The 24574-nt window shown below is 40.5% G+C and overlaps 1 protein-coding gene across 2 annotated transcripts; it reads right to left on the bottom strand.

Moving 5' to 3' along the window:
• Window positions 1-779: 779 nt before the first annotated feature.
• On the bottom strand, window positions 780-12170 carry LOC121440996 (integrin binding sialoprotein). 2 transcript variants are annotated; one of them, XM_041642108.1, is made up of 8 exons: window positions 12126-12170; window positions 9406-9472; window positions 9262-9312; window positions 9096-9173; window positions 6203-6238; window positions 5458-5520; window positions 2262-2426; window positions 780-1802 (listed from the first exon to the last, which is right to left on the bottom strand). In XM_041642108.1, the coding sequence occupies exons 2-8, from the start codon at window positions 9457-9459 to the stop codon at window positions 1254-1256; spliced, it is 996 nt and encodes a 331-aa protein (XP_041498042.1). In that variant the 5' UTR covers window positions 9460-9472; window positions 12126-12170; the 3' UTR covers window positions 780-1253. The 2 variants fall into 2 exon arrangements, with proteins under 2 accessions (XP_041498042.1, XP_041498043.1); XM_041642109.1 differs by lacking the exon at window positions 6203-6238.
• Window positions 12171-24574: the final 12404 nt, after the last annotated feature.

The raw sequence follows: 24574 nt of genomic DNA, 5'->3' as shown, positions 1-24574 counted from the left end.
AGGATATGCCAGTTATTGTTGTGCTTCTTCCAAGTGTCTATATGCTTACTTGAAGTTTGTTTTTAGGTTTATATTAAGGAGTCAGTTGCTGTCAAGACTTTGTACACTAATTGTGTGTGTGTGGTGTGTGTGTGTGCAGTTTGAGTGTGTATTTACATGTATATGTGTGTGTGGTTTATGTTTATGTTTTCATGTTTTTGTGTGTACAGTTTGTGTGTGTGGTTTGTGTAGGTGTTTGCATGCACATTTTTGTAGTTTGTGTGTTCGCATGTGTGTTTGTGTGTGTAAGAGTTTAATTACCCCATGTTTGACTTACCCTATTTAAAATTAAATTTTGTAAGGATAAGCTTACCAGAAAATCATAGGATACCCAGTCACAACTGAATATTAGAAAAAGAATAAGTCATTTATTTAGCATAACTTTATTCCAGATATTTCACAGAGGCTAATTATTCATGGGCGCCACTTGTTTTAAAAAACCAATTGTATTTATCTGAAATTCAAATTGAAGTGGACATCTTACATGTATTCCTGTTTGTTAAATCTGGCAGCTCTAAGACTCATTCATTCCCTGGTGTATGTGGCTGATTCTGCTCTCAATCGTCAAACCTTAGCTGTGCAGACTTATTGAAGACAGAATGTTTCCAGATCCTCTGAGTTTTAAAGCCGAATGGAAATAAGCTTGTTTTTTATTTGAATGGTCCCACCCTTTTTAAACCCACGTGCTTTCTGATGGTCCCCGTTTCATCTTAATTATAACACATTTGAAGAATTGCATGTTTATTTGCGATAAAATCTGTGCATACAGGTCACATAATATACATGAGGATGAGAATTAAACCTAATACAGTATTAGATAGGAAGTGTGATACAGGAAGTACACATTTGCTGTATACAGTATCATTCATAAATCTCTCTCTAGTTGCCTTCTTGTACAAAGAGTGTGTTTGGGCCATTAGCAATAGTACACACAGCACAAACAGGAAGCATTCCAGCTAGGCCCAACTCAGACATCAATGTACTGCTCGATCAATGGCCCTGACTTACAATGACCTTTCAAGTGACACACCTGGAAAAAAGCAAAAGAAGCCATTCCAAATAGAAGCATTTGCAGAAATCACTCTGGGATTGTAGCACCATTCCACATTGTAAAATGCACATTTGTTATATTGCACCTTCCTGAGTTGAACTTTGAAAATAAATGGTACCCAAATACAATGACAGAACAGGGAATTCACCCCAGGGGTGGGGCTTCACTGATGGTAGTAATAATTTTGACCATCATAGCCTTCATAGCCACGCCCCTTGTAGTAGCTGTATTCGTCCTCATAGGCCCGGTAATTGTCCCCGCGAGGCTCCCCATTCTCATTGTCGTAGACTTGATAGTCACTGTCATTCTCACTGATGCCGGTTTGTTCATATTCTCCCCAATACTCAGCTGTGGTTTTACTGAGTGGTGGGGAAGAGGTCCCGTAGGCTTGGGGTGGTGGGGTCGTACGCTGAAGCGCCTTCGGAAGGACAGCAGTCGTGGGGCCATCACTGATTGGCTCCCTGCCCGTTGTGGCTCCTTCCACACCCGCTTCAGTGACGCTTTGTCCCTGACCTTCTTCTCCATTGATCCCTCCGCTAGTGCTGTTGCCACCGTCCACCTCCGTGGAGTTTGTGCTGGTGCCGTTGACCACCTGCTCGTTTTCTTCAACTTCTGCCTCCTCGTTTTCATTTTCCTCCTCTTCCTCTTCTTCTTCTTCTTCTTCTTCATCACTTTCCTTCTTTTTTGCAACCTTGCTTTCTGTGTCTCCAGCCTGAAAGGGAAGGTTTGAAATCATCCAAGTCTAGCTGTGGAAAACTGAGAAATTCTCACTGATGACCTTGTTCTGAGTGATGTTTCAAGTTAAAGATAACTTAATTTGTGAAAGAAATGGCTGATGGCTTTAAAAATTCAGAATATATACCCTTGTAATGGGTTTTGTTGGGGTGTGTACTCCATAAGTCTACCCTGTGTGCCATGCTTCCCTAGCTCTGACCCCCATTTTGTCTGCCTTGGAAGTCGCACCTCTGAGGTAGGATGGTCTAATAGCATGGGAAAGAAATTTACAGAATATTATTACTCATTTGTAATTGGGGAAAGTGTATCTATGCTCGCTTCTTTAATGAGGTAATAATATTGAGTAAAGATGATATCAAATATGATGTGGATAGTGTCAGGGAAACTTGGACATCAGTGAAGAGATGAAAACAGATCAACATTTGAGACTCATTACCTTCTTGGGCAGTTGGAGGGCAGCCAGTCCTATAGTCTCTGCTTCAGGTGTGGCCTCGGTTCCATAGAGTGGAGTTACACTAGAGAGGGTGGAGTTCTCGGCCTCTGCCTCCTCTTCTTCATTCCCCTCAGAACCTTCATTGTTCTCCTCTTCATTTGAATTCTCCTAGTGAAAATGTCCAGAGTTCAGAATCTACTATAGCTGGAAGAGAGCTTCAGATTTGTCGGGTCTTTGAGGCACTATTTGGAAATGCCCTCGGCTGATTCATCAGCTGCCTCCTGTGTGCCATTCCCTATCTTATTTCTAGGCACTCAGCATTATTTAATCCTATTTATCTGCTGGTGGGGTGCTTCAGTTATTTACGCTTTCTGTCATATCAGCTTAACCATCCTTGCGCTTGAAATGCCGGGTGCACAACTGTTTCTTCTGCTCACGAAACTTACAGTAGTGTATAATGCTACTACATAAAGATGATGACAAATTAAGACTCCTGAAAAAATTCACATTATAATCTTTATTTTATACTTTTATCTAGGCTGTGAGATCATAGTAGGTAAACTGAGCTAATCTAGTAGTAAAATTAATACCTCCTTGTTAAAGTCTGGATTTCATATGTTTAAATTTATGTATTTCAGTGAGTCCTAGCAGTTGAATTGACTTGAAAGGTATTTCTGAGAGATTGTGATGTGGGATAATGTTAAGATTTCAGGAAAACAAATTGAATCTGAGTTTGATCTTTCTTACGAAAATGAATTGACTAAAGCAGGATTTTTCTCATTCAGTTTGTGAGGGCTACAGATGCAGTGAAGGGGTTGACACAACCCAAGACCATCTTTCAAGCTAGGTACCCGATATCTCAGGTGTGGTATACAGTCTGGTTTTTTAATGATTCATTCAAGCAAATTAAACTTTTTAGTGGAATAAGGAGAAATTATTGGTATCACTGGAGAGACTCTAGGAGGCCATGTTAGCTGGCCCTTGTTCCCCCATTTCACCAATTAAAAAACTGATGTGTAGTGATACAGTGGTTTGTACAAAGTCAAATGAAGAATAATTCATAGCAATTCCCTGGTGTCAGGGTCAAGACTGAAGAGTGGCCAATCTCCTAATGTATGCAGTTGTTCTTCTTAGATATTTTCTTGGCCCAGAAACTTAATTTCAGAATATTCTTGTGCAAACAAATTAAAAGGGAAATGACTTGGACTGTTGCTAGATATTAGGCTTCAAATATCTTATTAGATAGAAAAGTTATCTATATCCATGACGCTATAGAATGGTGAAAATAAATAAAACATACAGGCATTGGTGAGAACAGGAAGCAGTAGAAGCTCTGTCTGCAGAGAGCGGGCCTTTGCCTGGCCGCCCCTACTTTGGAAAGCCTTTAGTGAAGCTGAACATATGCACATTCTTTTTCACTCAGAAGCTACACTTTTTAGAAAAATAGCCTCCTCAAATGGATAAGTGTAGTCATTTGAAGTTCTAGAATGTTCCCAGTAGCAAGATCTTTGCAGCAATCCTAATTTGGAAGCTACCAACATGCCCATTTTCAGGTGAGTCAGTGCGTTGATAGAGGGAAATGCCAATGAGAAGCCTGTGCCCTAAAAAGGATAGGATCACATAGAAGCATCTCCGAAGGTCAAAACAATGGAAGCCTCTTACAAAAGAATGTACACTATGTCATCCTGTATATAGAATATGTACATGTATAATATATATATATAATATATATATAAAGTATTGTATATGAAAACAAGCAGAAATTAACCTATTCAATTGAAGTCAAACTCATGGTGGTCCATGGTGGAAGTTCGTTAATGAATATTCGGCATGTGCTATTTTTTTATTATTAGTGCTGATTTTACTTATTTGTCCAGTTTCTGAAATTTCAATGAGCTGATAATTTTATCATGTATGTTTCCGTTAAGCAAGTCTGAAATACTTTATGGTATGCGGGGGGGGGGGATGTTATTATTAAATAGAAAATGTGCCCAAGTTGTTTCCTCAGGTGAACACAGTCCCTGTGCTTTGTTTACCTAAGTGGAACCGGCAATTAAATTTTAAAGAAGAAATGGAGATTAAAACATGCCTAGAATCTCACAGGTGGAAGATTCCTGAACCCACCCACGTTTCCTCGATCACTGTGGATGATCTTCGGAGCACTATTCCTCTGACCTTTCAAAGCAGCTGTTTCCTGGGCATCATATATGCATCTGAAGTATGTGAGGCAGCATGAGGAGATACAGCAGGGGGCACAGAGTGGCTGAGTCTCCCTTCGTTTCGGAGCATGACTGAGCTGCAGCAGGATTTCGAAGGATGTAGGGCACATATGGTTTCTAGTCCTGGCTTGGCAAGATTTTTAAGACCTTCCCTCCACTGTCAGTATAACTATAGTACAGGAGATGTTACTTAACCAAAAGAAAAAAACAAATACTTGGTCACTGTATGAGTTGCCACATCTGCCTTCAGCATAGATGACACAGATGATCCATTTTTGTCTGTCATTTTCTATTCACAAATAGCACCTAGGAATGCCCGAATTTAGAATGTTCCCAAGCCAGGGGTAGCTATGATTAGAAATCCAGGAAAATAGATCCTAATAGTATGCTTCCATAGGCAAGATGTCAGTTATAAACATAATATCATGATTTCCAAGCTACACAAATGAATTTTAGCCATTAATTACAGTAATTTAACTGTTTAGGAAGATGTTTATACATCTTGGGTATTTTAATTTCTGTAATCTAATAATTAGATAAAAATCTATTGAATTCCTATTAAAGAGATTGACCTTATTCTACAGATTAAGTCAGGACACTATAGAGGCATCAGTTGGCTTCACATCCTGACCACCAAGGAAAGGGCATCACATCAAGCTTAGGCTTACTTCTCTCTTGCCTACTATCAGAGGCATCCAATATAAACAAACTTTGTGCTGCGTTTTAGTGGGTTTCACATTTCCCTTAAAATGCAGACACCTCTGTTCCTGTGTGCCACATCTAGGTAACTTTAACCCCACATTGCAGTGGTGTAATAAGCAGGTTATTTTAGTTGCTTCTAACTTAAATAACATTCCATTTGTCCAAAATAGCTGGTTATGGGTAGCTGGCAAGGAAGTAGTGGCTATTTGCTGAGTCTAGATTGCTATTAGTTCCTTGTGTTGCCTGGCTTGTTATGGAAGAAATAGAAAGTGTCTTACCTCTTCCCCTTCCTCATCTGAACTATCTCCATCTCCATTTTCTTCAGAAGAGTCACTGCCTCCCTAAAACAAACATATATGCATATACATAGTATGTGTGCACATGTACATTTATATACACATATGAAGCATAAAAATATACTCCACAACAATTAAAATTTCCTGATGATTAAAATGTAACACACAGAGATATTTACTCACACATATTACTGGATTGGTTGGTCTAGTAACACAGAATAGTGTCAAGCTAAAGTGAGAGGGATGTGGGGACACTTGGGCATATGGGAAATGAGGGCAGTGAAGCAGTTACTTTCAAATGAACAGCATATGAATGCGGTTTCTCACTTCCAATCCCTCAAACATAGACAATATGTTGAACTATTGCATTTTATGTAAAAGCCAGAATAAGAAATTGCAAATTGATTACTTCTGAAGGAATGAAGGGACTACTACAAGAAAAAAACATTCAAAAAGGGTGATTTTTCCCACCCATTCCTAAGCAGGTCTTCAACTAGAACGTAGATGTCATAGTCTTTCTTACAAAATGTAGGTGATAATGATTTAGTTTACTATAAAGTATATACTGTTATTTGATAATTCTCTTAAATAGTACAATCTAAATTATAATTTGATTTATAGAAACTGAATTTATATTCCAAAATTTAATTTAGTTAAAACTAATTTTTAAATTGTATTACTTAATATATGCACAGTTAAATTATATAAAAGATATAAAAACACTTACGATTTGGTGGGGTGATAATAAAGTGAACCAAGGAGCCTATGTACAAAACATGAGTCAATGAACTTTACTGGGCTCTTCATTGTTGCCTTTATATTGTTTAGTTATATTCTTACAGTACTGTGGATCAAATTCAGGGCAAATGTTCTACATATTAGACATATCCTAATTCTGAGCATTCTTTTTATTTTTTAATTATATGTCAATCTAAACATGCATCAGAGCTTCTAAGCCAAGAGAGGAGATTCTTGATCTTTCTACCAAAGAAGCCCAAAGGGAATCTCCCTTCATATTCCTCACCATCCCCAACACCTCAAGGATTCATACCTGCCTATCTTCAGAGCCTGCCATTTCCTGCCTATCAGTGTTGGCTTTGATTGTGATGATCAGCTAAGCACCCTGTCCTGAGAGGACATGACCTACAAGGACCTTTAACTTCTAGGTTAGGAATAAGACTGTAGGAAAGACTCATCCCTGTGTTGCTCATGGCAGTCCCTGCTGGACTCATTCTCCTGGTGGCCATTCACCCAGCCAAGGAAAGGGAATGCTTGCTGTCTGTCTTCAGCCAATAATAACTCTGGGTGGAAAAAGAATAATTAGACCCTCCCTACACTGCCATAACCTAGTACTTGTGCTGTTCCACACCCAGGGGGAGAGTAAAACAAATCATTATATTTGAGCTATTTCCACTTATTAAACCAAATATAGAGGACAATATATTTATCTAAGCAGAGCTGTTTTTCTCAGCTGGGAGTTTGTTGGGTATTTTTCAAGCTTCCTTCACTCCAATTTTCTCCGTAACTCAGTTAACATTCTACCACTAGTGTGTGAGGGAAACATGGCAAAGCTGTATGGAATATTTAAAGTTTTGCACTTTATTTTGTTATTGTTTTGAATCACTTTCCTTTCTTTGGCTTATTACCAATTTATCACAAACTCTTAGTGATCCTTCCAGAGTCTTTCATTTATATAGACACATGAGGGAAAATGGGTTGATAAAAGGCAGATGAACTGGTGTCTTAATGGAAGGCAGTTCTGAAAACCCACATTTGTGTGCCAGCTAAATGTGATAAAAAACAAAATAAAATTGAATCTTGTTCACTACAAGTTGGCACACTAATCAAATATTATTCTAATCATAAAATGTAGCTTTCCGTTAAAACAGCTTAGGATACTAATTAGGCTGATTTATACTTTTGTTTCTGTAGTTCAGGATGGAGACAAACTATAGTAGACTTGCTGGTGGCATTGCCAGGATAGAGACTTGCTGGCGGCTTTGCAACCCATCTGATGCATTACACACAAGTTCCTATTTTATGGATGGCTGCCCATAAGTAGACTTGGTAACTAAAACATGAATTTCAAAGTCAATAAAACGTAATTCATGGGGTCAGGATGACAACTTTGGACAATCAATAGACATTGACATAAGAAGAAATCAAACTGTAAAACAGGAGGTGGCCACAAATATCTCGGAAAGTTACATTTGGAGATGTTTTATTTCTTATTTAAGTTCTACTCAACTCGATCAAGCCATTATGTATATAATTTGTGATAAAAGCATATATGACTCCTAAGGACTTTGAGTCTATCGATAAACAGAAAACTGTAGCCTTACCAATATTAGCATAATACAGACTTTTTTAGTTAGATCACACGTGTCTATAAAAAAATCTAGGTGGGATTGGTTGTATCTAAGTATATTAGATATTCCAGAAAAGTTGACCAAATACTTAAGAACTAGAATTTATGTCACTTCTGTTTCAGAAAGGGAGCAGAGCTCCAAATGGATCCTGTTTATTTCTGGGCCTGAGGTGAACCAAAGAGAGGAGAACAATAGTGAAAACCCACAGCGCTTGTACCGTTTGCGCTCACGGTTCTGCAGCCTCACAAGTTCCCTGTAATTATAATAGTGCTAGAAATACTTGAGGGTTATGATTTCCTATCATGGCATGAGCTGGAGAGGGGTCAGCCTGACATATGTGAGACTGGAAATACTTGAGGGTTATGATTTCCTATCACGGCATGAGCTGGAGAGGGGTCAGCCTGACACACGGTGAGACTCACAGCCCAGTTGCTGCGTGGAGGCAGTGTTCTCAGGGTCCTGTTGCTTTCAGTGACTTAGGAGTCCTGGGTCAAATGGTACATAATTGATGCTCTGAACCCAAACAGTACAGTCACGGAAATAGTGTCATTCTAGGTTTTTTTTGTGTATATTTAGAACCAGCACCACACCCTCCAGTATTCAAAGGCCTCTTTCACAAACAACCCAGCAAAAATGGGATGTCTCACTTTTAGCTTTAATTATTTTTCCTTCGTGTTTACAAATTTTACTGATTTTTTTTTTCCCTCATAGGCTTCCTACATTTACCAAGTCTCTCTCTTTGCTCTGCGGACTTGGGCCAGATCCCAGTGTATTTGTACTCCATGAGACACTCACAGCTCTGCCCCCTAACAGGGTAAGGGTTCCAGATAGCATCATCACTGCAAGAGAGTTGCTAAGGCTACTGGTTTTCCAGAGACCCAAGTGATTATGAACTTAGCTTTTTGAGAGGTCAGGGGATGCTGAAATACCCAACGTGAACAGCTGGATGGCAATACTGAGCCAACCAACATGACAATTGATGATCTTACCAGTTCTTTGTTAGTAGGTGATAAAACGATTCACTTTTGTCAGCAGATTAGCTGAACACTTGAACTCTAGATGCCAGGGCACTGGTTTCTATTACCCCAGCGTTTTCACTCTGTGTGCTTTGTCTCTTGTGAGAGAGCTTAGGACAGTCAAATTTCTATAGCCTGAAGTCCCTCCGGCTGAGATCCAGATATCTGGGTGTCAAATCTGATCGCCACAACAAAAGTACGAGGAGTGAAAAGGAAAGTTAAGCTTTACGCTTACCTGGGCTGGAAGGCGCTTTAGAGGAGGATAGAAGTAGGCATGTTTGTAAAGAAAATAGCGTGGCCGGTACTTAAAGACCTGCACAAATGAGAGGCGTGTTATCATACGCAGTGTGCAGTTATGTTACAGTAAGTGTAGCCCAGAGAAATGTTCTCAAATTACTCACCCCGTTCTCTTCAGAATCTTCAGCTTTGACTCTTCGGTGGAAATTCTTCATCTATCCAAGAGAACATTTTATTAGTACATGCCCTGTTTACATTAAAATGCAACTGCCAAAAATATAGGGTTTTTTTTCCCACAATGAACTTACTGAGAAAGCACAAGCCATTCCCAAAATGCTGAGCAAAATTAAAGCAGTCTTCATTTTGAAATTATTTCTGCAATCCAAGAAGGGATATTGTTAATAGATAGCAAAGCATAGTACATGACGTTTTTGCTCAGAAAGAATTCAATTGATTTTAATTTGTCTAATTCTCATTTAAACTAATTATAAGTGAATTTCTGGTTGGAGAGGTGAGGTGTAGGTACTTGGCCTGGCTCACCTAAGGACCTGTTTGACCTCTAGCCTTGAAAAAGTCTGTATTTGTTTCCAAACCCTTCCATTTGGGTTTTAGCCGTGTCTAAATTGTTCTGAGCTTCATATCTAACTCAGACATTTTTTCTGTGGTTTTTCAGAGGAGGATCACTGGATCCCTGCGTCAGGATCTGAACACTCTGGATGCTTTCCCCGGGGGTGTGAAGAAATCTCCAGCTGGTACTGACAAGGGCGTGCCAGCAACACCAGCTGGTGTGTCGTTGCGGCTGTTTCCCATTCCATTGCTGATAGGTAAAGTATCAAGCAAAGCCCAAATGTGTTGAAATGGTTCATATACCTGGTGGGCTACAAGAAATTTCCAACTTCTGTGCATAGATTTTTGAACTAAACGTTCATTCTTAGAATAAACAGTAAGGGGCCTTTTCCCTGTGACTATTCCATAGCTGCTTTGGGTCCTGCAAGAAAGAGTGAAGGATAGGACAAAGAGGGAGGGGAGAGAGAATGAGGTAGAGAAAGAATAAGAGAAAGAGGGGGAGAGAAAGAAAGAGAGACACAGAGAGAGGAAGGAAGGGAGTGAAGGAGGGAGGGAGGGAAGAGAGGGGAGAAGGAAAGGGAAGAGGGGAGAAAGAGAAACAACCCATAATATATGAAATGCTATTCTCATGAGAAATAGCTCTTGAGAGTCTCATCTAAAGGTATAGGATAAATTTCCTTGAATCAGGTCTCCCCAGTTCTATTTTAGCTCTGTATCTCCTACTGTGTAGTAGGTACAGGTGCTCTATGGAGTGGTCCTCCAGTTTAGCTCTGCTTCTCCTACTGTAATAGGAATAGATGCTGTATGGAGTGGTTTTCTATTTTAGCTCTGTATCTTCTACTATAATAGATACAGATGCTCTATGGAGTGTGCAAAGATGCAGCAGCCCATGGGTAGGTAATCCCTAGCAATCCTGGCGTTTACAGCAACAGCTCCCCCTTCCACAGAGCTTCATCATAAATAGAAGCAGACAGGGTAGCGTTACCCTACAATTCCATTGTAAAGTTCTCTTCTCCAGAAGTTGAGCAAACTTAGCTGGAATCCTAACACCGGCTCACTCACAGCTGATGAGAGTTGCTTCATACACAGTGACAAAGGGAATAACAATTTCTCCAAATACATCTTGTAATGAGATATGTAAAATGTATAGAACTCAGGTCACATACTACACTCCATGGAGGGTCTTTTTATTTTGCTTCATCATTAGCATTTACTACAGCTGTGCTGAGTATTAGATACTAACGCTACCTTTGTGCAGTGTGTGGCTCCAAACGCACTGCTGGTGTGGGAATTCTGATTCGATGTGTAAACACTCTTTCCACGGCTTTTTTGACGTCGTGTCTTGGGATCATTCATATTTGTGTGCAAACAAAAGAGGGAGGGTGGGGACAGAAGAGAGAAAGACAGATATAGAGGCAGAGGCCCAAACAGTTTGACAATTCAGAGGATCAAAGGGGTTTAGTCGTTGAAGATGGACCACTGTTTAAGAAGATTGATGATCCAGTCCTGGTGGTACACTCAGGAAGTGGATGCAGGAGAATCAGGCATTCAAGAATATCCTTGGCTACACAATAAATTCGAAGAAAGCCTGAGCTATAAAAGACTCTATATAAAAAAAATGATAGCAATGAAGAAGGAGTAAAGGAAGAGGGAGGAGGAGAGGAAAAATGAGGAGGAGGAAAAACTTTGCTTCATAGTATCATGAAATGTGATATTCCTAATATTCGAAGGACTTAAAACTTGAATATATAGAACTGTAGACAGAGCTGTGGTAAGAAAAATGTCTCAAAAGAAATCTTGACCTAACCAGAATAAAAGCATGGCAGAGAAAATAACATTTTCTATATAAAAACAAGAGAAACATGAATACCTCAACGGACTGCCCATGTTAATCTCCTCTTATTTACTTTCTGATTCATTCAACATCAGGAACTTCCATAGTGGTCACTGCTGACTGGTCAACTCAAACACTCTTAAACGACTATCTTACAATTACATATAAGGTAGCAAAACCATTCCCATATTAATTTTAGAGGTATAGGATATGATCACTTTGAAATTTAATGTAGAATATATTGAAAAGATACTGTGTATTATTAAAGTACAGAACAGGTGTAATTTATGGAAAATACATATATCTAGGCAATTTACAAATGTAAATAGTATTACAGTTCGGTTGCCCTAAATACATCAGCATGAGAAAAACAGTTGGCCAGGATATGTAGAAAACACATCATTTCCTAGTTCATGCTCTCAATCTGAACAGTTTACTTGCTTGCTTAGGTTAAGAAGTCTGGCCTTTGGAAAGAAGCTCAACTCAGAGGTCCCGTTTCATAGTAAACAAAAGTTCAATCATTGTGCACAATGCAATAAGACCCCAAAAAAGAATTCCAGGCCAGATCCACACAGGTGAGCCTGAGGTGCCTGGCTGTGCGGTAGGGAAGTTTGCTGGCTGTCTTACCCTTTGGCAGTCCTGGCTGGAGTGAGTGAGTGGCACGGATTGTTCCCTCTGCTGTCACTCACTCACTCACTTGCTCTTGCTGGCTATAAACCCTCTCTGCCTCCCAGGAGCCAATCACAGCCACGGTCAGCATGATGTCAGCCTCACCAAAAAACCCCAAACTTCAACACGTTTTCAAGATTCGTGCTCAGTTGAATAAACATGAAAGACGGGTCTAGTGCCAAGAGGTTTGCATTGTGGGATTTAATTAAAGGGTTAGAAGAAGATGGCAGTTAGAGTTCTGAAGATATATAATAATATGCTGGATTTCAAATAAAATAAATAGTAAAAGACCTAAGCATTTAAACTTTCATAATTACGCAGGTTTTCACGGTGTTGCAAGAAAGGAAAACCGGCGAGTGCACACATCACTGCATCCGTTTAAAGCACTAGGTAAGGGGAAAGAGGTGGTGCTCTGAGACACTTCAATCTCGGTTCTTTAATATTCTTTCCTAAAACATATTTCAGAGACTCATGAGCCAAAATTAGTGTGATTGAATCATTCAGACTGCCTAAGGTTTGCTTACTGTAGCGCTGACTGTAAAAGTTACAACATTTGAGGCTCAGTCTAAGAAGCCAAGAAGCCGATGTAGCTTTTCCTAAATCAGAGCAGTCCGCATCATCTGGTACCTGACCCTTGGCTGTGCAAATGGGACCACCCCATAATGGCTCTCAGACTTACTTCGATTTTTCTTCATATGTATTTTTGCCTATGAATAGAGAACAATTACTGGTTCTGTCAGAAAGCAGCTCCTGGTTGTTGAAATGTTTACTGAAAGACAAACCCATAGTTCGTGGGTTGGCGACTGAATGTTTTCTAAGCTTGCCAAGGAAAGCCTGGCTTGGTGCTCTGCACACTTTTCTTACTCTATCATATTGTTGGCCTCTGTTGGTGTCCACCTTACAGAAATCAGTAAATGTTGTTGTTGCTCATGTACAGCTACTCTGTTAGCTTCTTTGATGGTTTAACTAAAGAAAAGTATTTCAGCTTTTTTTTAAAAAATATAGAGCTATAAAAGATACATTGAATAGGCTCCTTTAATCTAATCAGACCCATAAGCTCGACTAAACAAAGTTTGAATAATTCAGTTTTTTACCAAACCAGAGTGTTTTATAGGACGTGGGGAGCTAAACGAGAAAACCTGGCACTTGCTTCACAATGTTTGCAGCTGTGTGTTGAGCAGAGCAAAGAGAGGGCACAGAAGCTAAGCATTGGTGAGGTCCAGAGCTGTATGAGAAGGAAAGGAGGTTAAGTTGTGGAGGTGGAAATGTTAATGATGCCAAGAACCTGAGCCTGGATAGGTCATGAGCTCCAGGGGAAGAGCCGCTGCTCTCATTCTGCTAACTGAACAGTGAAATGACTTCTAATGACATACTGTTATTCCCAGAGGTCACCGCATCGCTCTGACCTCATCAGAGGGCGATTCTTGATCTTAGCTGGACAACGTGGAGGGAGTGAGAGAGACTTCAGGGTGCTCACCCTGAGTGGAATGATTTTATCACAGCCCTCTCCTCAAGACTTGGGGATCTGAGAGGAAGAGGGAATGGAAAAGTTGTAAGAGCCAGAGATGTGGATGATCCTAAGGAAACAATATCTTCCAGACATAATGGGGCAGATGCACGTGTGAACTCACAGGGACTGGCTTGTACAAGATCAAGTCAGACAAAATGCAACCACAAAGAAGTGGAGGTTGCACAAAGTCCACCCCCAGCCGAGAAGTTATTCACAGATAGTAGCTGGTGAGAGAGGGACAATCAGCTTTCTTCAATAAAGTGACACTGGGGGAATCTACCACATTCCGGAGCAGGCCTGTGCCCAGGAGCAGTTATCCAATGCAAATCAGACTCCGTGGTTTGAGAAAGAACATGGAACTGGGTGGGAAGGGACAGGAGGATCTAGAAGGAGTTCGGGAACAGAAAAGACTATGATAAAACATACTGTGTAAATTTCTTCATGAATGAACAAAATTAAAAAGCTGGCAATAGAGTAGTACAGTATCTAATGTGAGAGCAGAAACAGTCTGAGTTACCGTGAGGATAGCATAGTCCAGAAGGAAAGGGCAGCAAGGGGAAGATGGTTCAGCCAATGAGAGGACTAGTCCTTCAGGCACGAGGGCCTGGGTTTGAATCCCCAGCACCCACATAAAAAGCTACACTACCCCGGGGCCCAGTATTGAGTGGTGGAGCTGTGCAGATGCCAGGCACTCACCTGCCAGGGACCTCACCAGTGGCTTCTGTTTGGATGAAAGAGGTAGAATGAGAGTTGGGGTGGCGTGCTGTGTTCAATCCTCCCACAATCTTGATTTATTGTGTACCACTTGGAAGCGAAAATGAAGATGTTTTCATCAAAGATTTTCAAAAGTATTATCAATTATATGCCTCCATCACCCATGAAGCAGGTGTCCAAATAATTGCATGTAATTTTGGTCAAGCTTTTATACCTACCATGCCAGAGGAAATGGAAGACAAACACATGAAATGGCGCCATCAGGATGCTCAGCAACATCCAGCATAGAGAAAGTAATATAGAAAATGTTATTACGCACAACCTGCTTCCTTCAGTAAAACAGCATTAAACATACGCCGAAGGAAAGGAACATGATAGACCAAAAATATTTGGGGGATCTGGGACGATGTCTCAGCAGTTAAAATTAATTACTGCTCTTGCAGAAGACTAGGGTTCGGTTTCCAGCACCCACAGGGGTGTTTCCCAACTGCCGGTAACGCCAGTCTCAGGGGACCTGACGCCTTCTTCTAACCTCCAAGTTCACTGCACGTAAGTAGTATACATACATACACTGGGGAGCACGTGTGTGCGCGCGCACACACACACACGCACACACACACCACAGGGAAAGAGAAAGACACAGAGAGACAGAGAGAGAGTCAGAAAGAGAGAGAGTGATCACAAAATAAAACAATCAATTACAAGTACTTCAGAGGTAGGGACATGGCTCAGTAAGTAAAGCACGAGGACTCCAGTTCAGACTCCCAGAGCCCATGTCAATCATCTTAATGCTCCTATAGTGAGCTGGGAGGGAGAGACAAGAAAGTCCCCTGGAACCTTGCAGGACAGCTGGCATGGTCTACTCATGGCAGACACAAGACGTTGCCTCAAAGATAGAAAGTAAAGAATATCCAAGGTTTTTCCTTGACCACCGTGGCAAAAGTATGCCTGAGCTTACACTCACACACACATACACATGTGCATGCACACACATACACGCACACACACATGATTTTTTCCTTTATTGAAACCAGATTTTTTTCCATACAATATATTCTGATAACAGTTTCTCCTCCCTCAATTCCTCTGAGCTCCCCACATCCCCTCTCATCTGCATCCACACACTCTTGTCTCTTGTTCAAAAAAAAAAATCTAAAGACAAAAATAAAATCAGATCAATGAAAATAAACAAATTGTGATAGGGAAAAACAAAGAGAATAAAAAGAGCCAAGAAAAACCACAAGAAACATTTAAATGTAGAGATACACACATTCGTAAACACAGAGATTCCATTAAAAACACAAATTTGGAATAATATACTCAAGGGACCTGTGAGGTTAAAAAAAAGTACAGTTCTGACAAAACATTATAAGGCAAAGACCTCCAAAGACACCATTGAGTTCATTTGCCTTGAACCTTTACTGCCCAGCAAGGTGCCGACCCTTAGGAGTGATTTGTATACCCAGTGAGACAGTTGGAGAGAACTAACTTTTTGTTTGCAAATGGGTATCAATTGGAGATAGCTTCTGGGTTAGGGATGGGGGCTTGTGTTCACGTCTTCTGTCAGCATTTCAATTCATTCTGGCACAAAACTTGTACGTATCCCATAATCCAGAAGCAACAGACTCCAAACTTATACCCAAAGAAATCTCTTATTAAAACCACTGTGTTCTCATCCTACTGTGTCCCTGTGGGGTGGTGGTGGTGAACCTATGCCTCCATGCCATCTGTTTCTTGTTGCTATGCTCTGAAGGCTGCCTCTGTTGCAGTTGCTTTATATGGAGACCCGTAAACCACATCTATGGTTATTTACATGAGACTGGAAGTCCTCATAGAATTTGACATCAGTTGAACATTAGTGAGACACATCAATTGATTCTATTCTTATAAAATGAGGGGGAAGCTCGGAGGCTAACACACACAAGCTATGTGTGGATGATAGACCCAAGGACAGAGTGAGTACTTGTGGGTCATTTTTGATGGCATTCCTGTCTCAAAGGTAAACTAAATTTTTCTCTGTCCTTCCAAATTAACGTTATTTAAGATCCTATAGGGATGAACAAAGTTGACATCTGTGTGATGAATTTACAGCTTTCCTCAGAACCAGTATCAATTCCTCTCTATTGATTCTTTTTCATTGTCATTTAGATTTGAAGGCTCTTTCATAAAAGAAACTACGAACCCTCTCCCCTATATGCATACCTACCTACCTGCAAACACACACACACACACCCTATATATACATATACATGTGCATCCCCCATATACATCCCTACCTAGCTCTTTCTATATGGCTTTCACTTCAGGCTTCTTAAGAGTTAACATCTTCTCTGGAGGTATGAATAAGGATTGTCCTGATAGACCTGAATATTTGGTTCCCAGTTGATGGTGCTGTTTGGGAAGGTTTAGGAGGTGTGGCCTTCCTGGATGAAGTATGTCACCGGGATTGGGTTTTAATATTATAGAGTGTCTCTCTATCTCTTGTTTGCTCTCTCTGCTCCTTCTTACTTGCAGTTGAAGATGCGAGGTCTCGGCTTCCAGCTCTGTTCACCCTGTCTGCTCCCTGTTGCCTCACTTCCATGAGATGGACTCATATCCCTCTGAACCCAGCAATCAAAATAAACTCTTCCTTCTCTAAGTTGTCTTTAGTGGTGGTGCTTTATCGCGGCCACAGAAAAGTGACTCACACAGCCCTGAGTCAATCTCTTCACGTCTGCTCACCTTTCAACCTCTTCAAGGTGGCCTTTGCCTCACAGGTCTGGGAGCCTGGCCGCACACAGGCCACTGATAATGGCTTCTTTAACCATTGTGTCCTGCCTGTTCACTGGACTGAACACTTTCTGCCACATTCTTATGTGGTTTCTACAGTAATGGAGGCCACCATTTCTCCTCTTTCCAAGCCGATGGCACTGTGCTCACTTCTCTCCATCCCTTCTATTCACCTAAGCGTCTCCTCTCTGCCACACTGTCTCTCCCTGTCATGAAGAGTTGGGCACTTTGGAGAGATTCTGTGTCCATCTTCTCTTTTCATTTTTTAATCTCTCAGATGATCTATGACTTCAGCTCCACATCTTTTATTTAGTACAGATGCTTCTCCTTTGCTCTAACACCATCCTTCAAGACGACATGAATAGCGCTACCAGGATGACACTGCCAGGAAGGGGGAACCGACTGGCCTTTTGCACTGTTTTGCTCAGTTCTGCAAGACAGAATCCCAGATTGCTTCCTTATCATCGCTTGTCTGGACCTATTCCTGCTGCACCAGTGTGGGGCTGCCCCTCCATCAACACAAACCTTGCTGCCATCCACGCTGCCTCTGCTATCTTACTTGAGATATCATTGCCTGACCTGGCTGACAGGAGACTTCTTCACTGTTCTCCGTGAAATCTGCTTTTCACTCTGTAGTCTATGTGAACTTTCTAAAACACCAAGATGTTTAAAGTCTCTGTGTAAAATTCCCACCACTCCAGCCCTGGCAGCCATTTATAGGAAAGGTTTGTGGCCAAACAGATAGAAGGTTTATATCAAAACAAGATTTAGTTCCCCTTTACCTACCAGATGTTTTATGGGGGGGGCGGGTATCTTATTCAGTTTGTGCTGCTCTAGAGACATACGACAAACTAACCTCTGTTTCTCGATCTGCAGGTTGGAAGTCTGATGATCTGATCTCAGAGGAAGGTCTATAGTAAGATGACTCTTTTGGGGGTCTCACCACCTAGCTCCCAAATGAATCATGCACAGAGGTTTATTATTAGTTATAACCGTCCGGCCTTAGCTTGGCTTGTTGCTTATCTGCCTTTCTTAACTTATATTATCCCGTCTACCTTTTCGCCCTGAACTTTTCCCTTTTTCTTACTTTTGTGAATCTTACGCTCACTCCGTGGATTTCTGTGTAGCTGGGTGGCTGGCCCTGATGTCCTCCTTCTCAGGCTACTTCTCAGAACCCCCTTTCCCAGTTTTCTCCTTCTATCCATTCTCTCTGCCTGCCAGCCCCACCTATCCTTTCTCCTGCCTCATTATCAGGTGGTGAGATCTCTATTAGACCATCAGGTGTTCTAAATAAGCAAAGAAACATAGCTTCACAGAGTTAAACAAATGCAACATAAACAAAAATAACACACCTTAAAATAATGATGCCAACTGAGGTCCTTTGTGGATCTTCATACAGTAGAGGGAGGTGGTTTTTATGTCTCTTTCCGTAAGGTCACCAATGCCATCATGAAGGACATCATTTTCATGACTTATTCTAACATCAACTATCTCCTAAAAACGCTATCATGTTGGGGATTAGAGTTTCGGTCTAGGAGTCTTGAAGGAACAAGTGTAGTTCACGGCCATAGGCTACATTTAGCTCTCAAGCTGACCTATAGATTCTGATCCATGTCTCTCTTCTTTTAACCACTGTCCCAGTCCAGATGTCGTATCTTGTTTTCACTCTAGGAAGTGGTCTGATTGGCAATTTGTTTCTATGTCCCAAATTCTCGAGACTAAAACCGACAAACACGATCATGATTCACCCACTGGTAAGTTGTTGCTCGAGATCATTGTTCTTTGAAACCTTTCTAAAAACAAAGAAGAAGCATCCTGGAAGCTTTAAATATTTCCAAGAAACGTCATCACTCTCTACAAAACTAAAGAAGTTATGCTTTGGAGCTAGATGATTCCGAGCCCTAATTCTCATTCATTTATTAATCCTGTGTGTATTTATTGTTTCTAGTGTACCATGACATTATTTCTCCTAAGTGCTTGGAATAATCATGACAGAATCTCCTCGGTATATTTTAGTTGGGGTGGGGGTGGGCACCAATGACAAAAACAATAAACAAATGTGTCACATGAGTGTAAGAAGAGTAAAAAGTGAAAGAGAGGAACGTATACACAACGATTAACTTGAAGAGTCATCAGGAGGCCTTTGACTGAATCTAAATTTCAGTAAGCACATACGTAATTCCCTGAACTTGGGTTTGACTTGCCTCCCTTGGAGTATGTTACGTCATTAAAAGCGTTATTAATCTTAAGCATTAAAAAAACCTGAGAAATGTACATCCTAGTTAACTTCAACGGTCAGCTTGAACCACCTGCAAAGGGAATCACAGCTGAGGAATTTCCCTGACCAGACTGGTCTGTGGTGTGTCTATAACGCTTTGTTTTCACTGTTAATTGATGCAGGACAGCCCAGCCCACTGTGTTCAGCACCATTCCCTAGGCAGTGGTCTTAGGCTATGGAAAAAGCCAGCTGAGCATGAACCTGAGCGAGCCACCAAGCAGCCATCCTCCCTGTTTTCTGCTTCACCCTCCTGCTTGAGTTCCTGCCCCCAACTCCCTCAATAACCGACATAACTTGTAAGATGAAGAAAAGCCCCTCCCCTTTGGTTGCTTTTGGCCAGTGTTTCATCACAGCAACAGGAAGAAGAACAAGAGAATATATGTTTATTGTTTCATGGCAGAGAAGAATTCTGTTGTGGCTATGCGCCACGTTTTCATCAGTGGATGACATTTAGGCCGATCCTATTTCTGAGCTATCTGAATAGGGCTGGAATTGACTTTAATGTGTGGTTACTTCTCTTGTAGGGTGTAGTTATTTAGGAAGAAGCCCAGGGGTTGTACAGCTGAATCTTAAGGAAGCCTCCACACCAATTCCACCATGACTGGACCAGTCCACACCCTGTCCACAGTGACAGAGGGGTCCCTTTTGCCCACAACCTCACTAGCATCTGTTGTCATTGGATGGATGTTTTGATAATTCTCATTCTGATTCTGGTGAGATTTATTTGAATTTCCCTAATACTTGATGATGTGAGACACTTTAAAGTATTTACTAGCTATTAATATATCTTTTAAAATGAATTCTAGATTTATTTTCAAGACAAATTTTTGTATATTAAAGTTGCCAAGAAATTGGTGTCAAAACTTCCTTGTTTAGACAATAGACTATCATCTACTGTGAGACACAGGCCGAGTAACACACAGTGAATTTAGTGGCCTACTCAGACAAGCTAGATGAAGACCTTCTAGAAAACTATGAATTTCTTCCTCATTCTATATTGCCCCAGTTTAAGGAAAAAATTTAAAATTACCCTTTCTGAAGGATAATACTTGTCTACTCCTGATGAGATCATTTTCTTTGACCCTCTGTATTTTCAGTAGAAAAAAAAATTAATTATCCAAGAGAAGATTTCACTGTTACTTGATGATCTGATCACTTCGTGTTTGGCAGGGAGGTCCCATAACTGTTCATTTTGCTTTGTCAAAAGACCTAATGTCCTTTCGTTGGGTCAGCGCATTCTTTAGTGAATAAGAAATCTATTCTCAGAAATTCTCTCGGGGATTCCACAGAAGACAAATACCCGTATTCAGTTACTAGCGGGGTTTTATTTTCGGTGTTTCCCAGGCTTCCCACTGCTGGGGCCTTCTGCAACAACCCACAATAATAATAGCCTGTGACTGCAGAGAGAATAAGTCATGGCCAGCCTTTACTTATGGCGTTATTGTGATGTTGTACAATAGCCATGGTTCTGCTGCATTGATGATAAAGTTACAATGTCGGCAAAGCATCTCAAGACAGCTGGCCACGTAGTCCACATTATTGGGGACTACACTGGTCCTTCCTACTTGAAATTGCACCTTACACTTGTTGGGAAAACCTTTGATCCAGGGCATTCCAAGCAAACTCCTCCATCTTAAGAGAGTGCACCCTTCCCATATGGCTCATGTTCCTGTCATGATTCTTCTGTTCTTTGGACTTTCGTTAAAGAGCTCTTTGTGTAAAATTTTATTGCTTTATGAATTTTATTTCTTTTGGCACAATCTAATTTTATCACTGTACACCCAAACACACACACACACACACACACACACACACACACACACTGGAATGTTTGGTGGCTGACTGAATGACCAATTTCTTGTAGTATCTATCCCTATTGTTATGCATGAGATTTTTGTATTAAATGAGAATATGAGCTAATGACACAGGTCTGTCTATGCCAGACACCAAAGATGAAAATATCAGTTATTTAGATTGAAACTTAAATACCTAAAAATAATATGAATATGTTTGGTGTTTCTTGGAGAAATTTTATAAAGTCAAAATCATCATCTCTACCATTTTACTCTAGGCACAGCCGCATTCAAAGACAAGGGGCAAGATGATATGTCTCCGCTCAATGGTTTATAGGTCACTATAAATAGTTGTGAAGTCACATGGAATAAAGTAATAATGACTTAAATCATAGGTTAAGACAAAAAATGAATCAAATTGAGCAGGAGATTTAACAGTTCTGGAAAACTTGAAGTTTTGCCATTGTCAGTGCCAATACTATTATAATGCCCTCTTTGACTTGCACTCTGGCAAGGTCTCTGGGGAGAATTAGAATCTCTACACTTAGCCAGGCAATGATGTGCACACCTTTAATCCCAGCACTCAGGAGGAAGAGAAGGGTGGATCTCTGTGAGTTTGAGGCTAGCCTGGTCTATAAGAATTAGTGCCAGGACAGGCTCAAAAGCTACAGAGAAATCCTATCTAGAAAAACAAAAATAGAATACATGTAAAATACATATCATGATATTAAAATATCTAAAAATGTGGCTATAGAAATTCCTTGAGAAATTTTATGTTTTATAATAATATAAAGAGACCAAATTCAGTATTCCATTTCATAAGGTTGACAATCTAACAATGGAGTATTAGACTAAATCCATTAAAATGTCAAGATCTAATTCTACAAAGTCATAAAACATTTAAAACACATGGATGTCCTTTTTTTCAATCTGTTGAGTTGGCATTGAGAGATGAAGCCCTCCCTTGGTCTTGTGGCTTTGCATCAAGGGTGGGGGTCAAGGGATCTGCCTTCAATTTCAGGCTGATTCAAAACCATACCAGAGTCAAGTGCTCCTTGTAATTATGTGTTCCTGTAATAGCTCAAACTCTGCCCCATGTTCATGTTCCTGCTTTGCTAAGGTGAATGGGAAGAGTCCTGCCTTCTCTCAATGCTGTTGTATCAAACAGTGAGAAGCCGCAGGCCATGAGAGGCCAGAATTGGTCTCTGTGGTAGAAGGAGTGTTGACCACCATGAGAGAGAAGTTTCCTATGGATTTAGATGTTTTAAAATTGGAAACAGATTCTATGAAACATCCAAGAGGAGACTTGCAAAAAAATGGGTCATCAAAGAGAAATCAAACCTGACGGATCCCAAAGAAGTCAACCAAGTTCACTGAAGGAGACACTAAATCACAAGGAGACCACATTCCAGCTCAAGACCCACGGGGAAGCATGTTACATGCACAATACCAGACAAAACTGAGGGAGTGGAGGGAAGGACAGGTGTGGCAAAGCAAGGTGAATTCTTTGGGGAAGTTGGACCATCCCTGTATGTAACCATGTCAAAAGACACCACAGATTCAAAGCTTGACAAAGCACTAATGAAAGGGAAGAAGTGTTTTGTTCATTTCTTAAGACAGAACTCTAATTTCAAGAAGAGGGTGGCTAACACAGTAGGGCAAATTTGTTTCACAATTCACAGAAAGATCAGAGTTTTCTGAAACGTAGTCTTGCTAAAGCATCCCATGTTTGTCTTCATTTCTGTCAAGTTCCCCTTTGTAATGGATGTTTTAGTATAGAACTGGGTTCACTTTTGGCTAGTCTTTCAGTTATCATTCACTGCATAATTGGTAAGACAGACTATTTTAAGGTCTTACATAGTAATCTATATAGGTTTGCTGTGGGACAGTGGTCTTGTACCTCGTAAAGATTTGTCATTGTATTGGTTTAATAAAATGATGATTGGCAAATAGCCAGGCAGGAAGTATAGGTGGGATGATCAGACAGGAGAATTCTGGGAAGAGAAAAGGCTCAGTCTGCAGTTGTCAGTCAGACACAGAGGATGCAATAAGAAAATGCCTCACTGATAAAGGGTACAAAGCCATGTGGCTAACATAGACAAAAATTATAGGTTAATGTAAGATGTAAGAGTTAATAAGAAGCCTGAGCTAATAATAGGTCAACCAGTTTATAATTAATGTATGCCTCTGTGTGTTTCTTTGGGACTGAATAGCTGTGAGACCAGGAGGGACAGAAACCTCCAAAAACAAATGGTGCCAACGTGGACAACTATAACCACATAAAACCTGAGAGAGCTTGGGAAGTAATTCTAGACACCAAAGAACAGAGTTAAGCACAGCTTCTTGGTAGCAGCTTTTTCTCAGGTGGGCTCTGTTTGCTAGAGGCATGCACATCTCATTTAAGAGTGGCTTCCTGACTCAAGTTTAACTGCAAAAACCTTACAGCTCTTTTAAAAAGCACCACCACCAAACATTTAAATGATGTTTATGAATAGCCAACAACATGGTTCTTGGTGGTGGCAGAGACCTGGAAACTCTATAGAGTTGTGGCAATAAACATGGCTCCTGCCAGTACCTCTGCCATGAAGCTAGACTCTCAGAAAGCTAAGGAATGGGGTGGATCCAGCTGTCAAAGTCACGGCTTTAATCCTAGTTACATTGCTTAGCAAATTATAGACTCATGTGGTCAGAAAGATCTACAAAAGAGAGATATACAGTAAAGATAGATTCAGATGGAAAAAACCTCTAAATGGTTTAGAGTATGTTTAAAAATATATGTAGGCTTGGTAGAAAAAATAAAAAAGGATAAAGTCCCTAAGAGAAAGAGAGTAGTGGAGTGTGGGGCACACACTTTTAATCCCAGCACTTGGGAGGCAGAGGCTGGTGGATCTCTGTGAGTTCAAGGGCAGCCTGGGCTATAGAGTAAGTTCCAAGATAGCCAAAGATACACATGGAAACCCTTTCTCAAAAAGAAAAGAAAAGAAAAGAAAAATAAAAGAAATAGAGTTGAAAATAAATCCATGTAAAGATGTAAAATACACAAAGAATCTGGATACTGCATGCTATTGTATTGTATTGTCTTTAAATTGTTTGATGGCTGAGGAAAAAGCAACAGCTGCTAAAAGTCATTTGATTATAAATGCTGCTGGATTAATTCAATATATATATTTTGAAAATGCCTTGATGTCAAAATTTAAGTCAAAAGATATGTTACTTTAGAGAAGAGGTTTTGTTTTGGTTTCCACAGGAAATGAGAGGCTGTGGATTCATTCTGAGTTTTAAAAAATTAGGTTTGATTAAGGAAGACCCCCTGAGAAATCTTTGATAGGAACAGATGGCCTAG

The sequence above is a fragment of the Microtus oregoni genome, unplaced genomic scaffold (genome assembly GCF_018167655.1).
Source record: "Microtus oregoni isolate MIOR12 unplaced genomic scaffold, Mior012 000072F_ref0000427, whole genome shotgun sequence".
Lineage (NCBI taxonomy): Eukaryota > Metazoa > Chordata > Mammalia > Rodentia > Cricetidae > Microtus > Microtus oregoni.
This window is presented reverse-complemented; position numbering and strand designations above follow the sequence as displayed.

What these genes read in the sequence shown, in the direction of transcription:
- LOC121440996 (XM_041642108.1), bottom strand. Translation starts at nt 9,459, where the DNA reads ATGAAGACTGCTTTAATTTTGCTCAGCATTTTGGGAATGGCTTGTGCT. An exon ending in TAAAGCGCCTTCCAGCCCAG is followed by an intron (nt 6,239 to 9,095) that starts GTAAGCGTAAAG and finishes TTTTGTACATAG; the next exon opens with GCTCCTTGGTTCACTTTATT. An exon ending in CAGATGAGGAAGGGGAAGAG is followed by an intron (nt 2,427 to 5,457) that starts GTAAGACACTTT and finishes CATTTTCACTAG; the next exon opens with GAGAATTCAAATGAAGAGGA.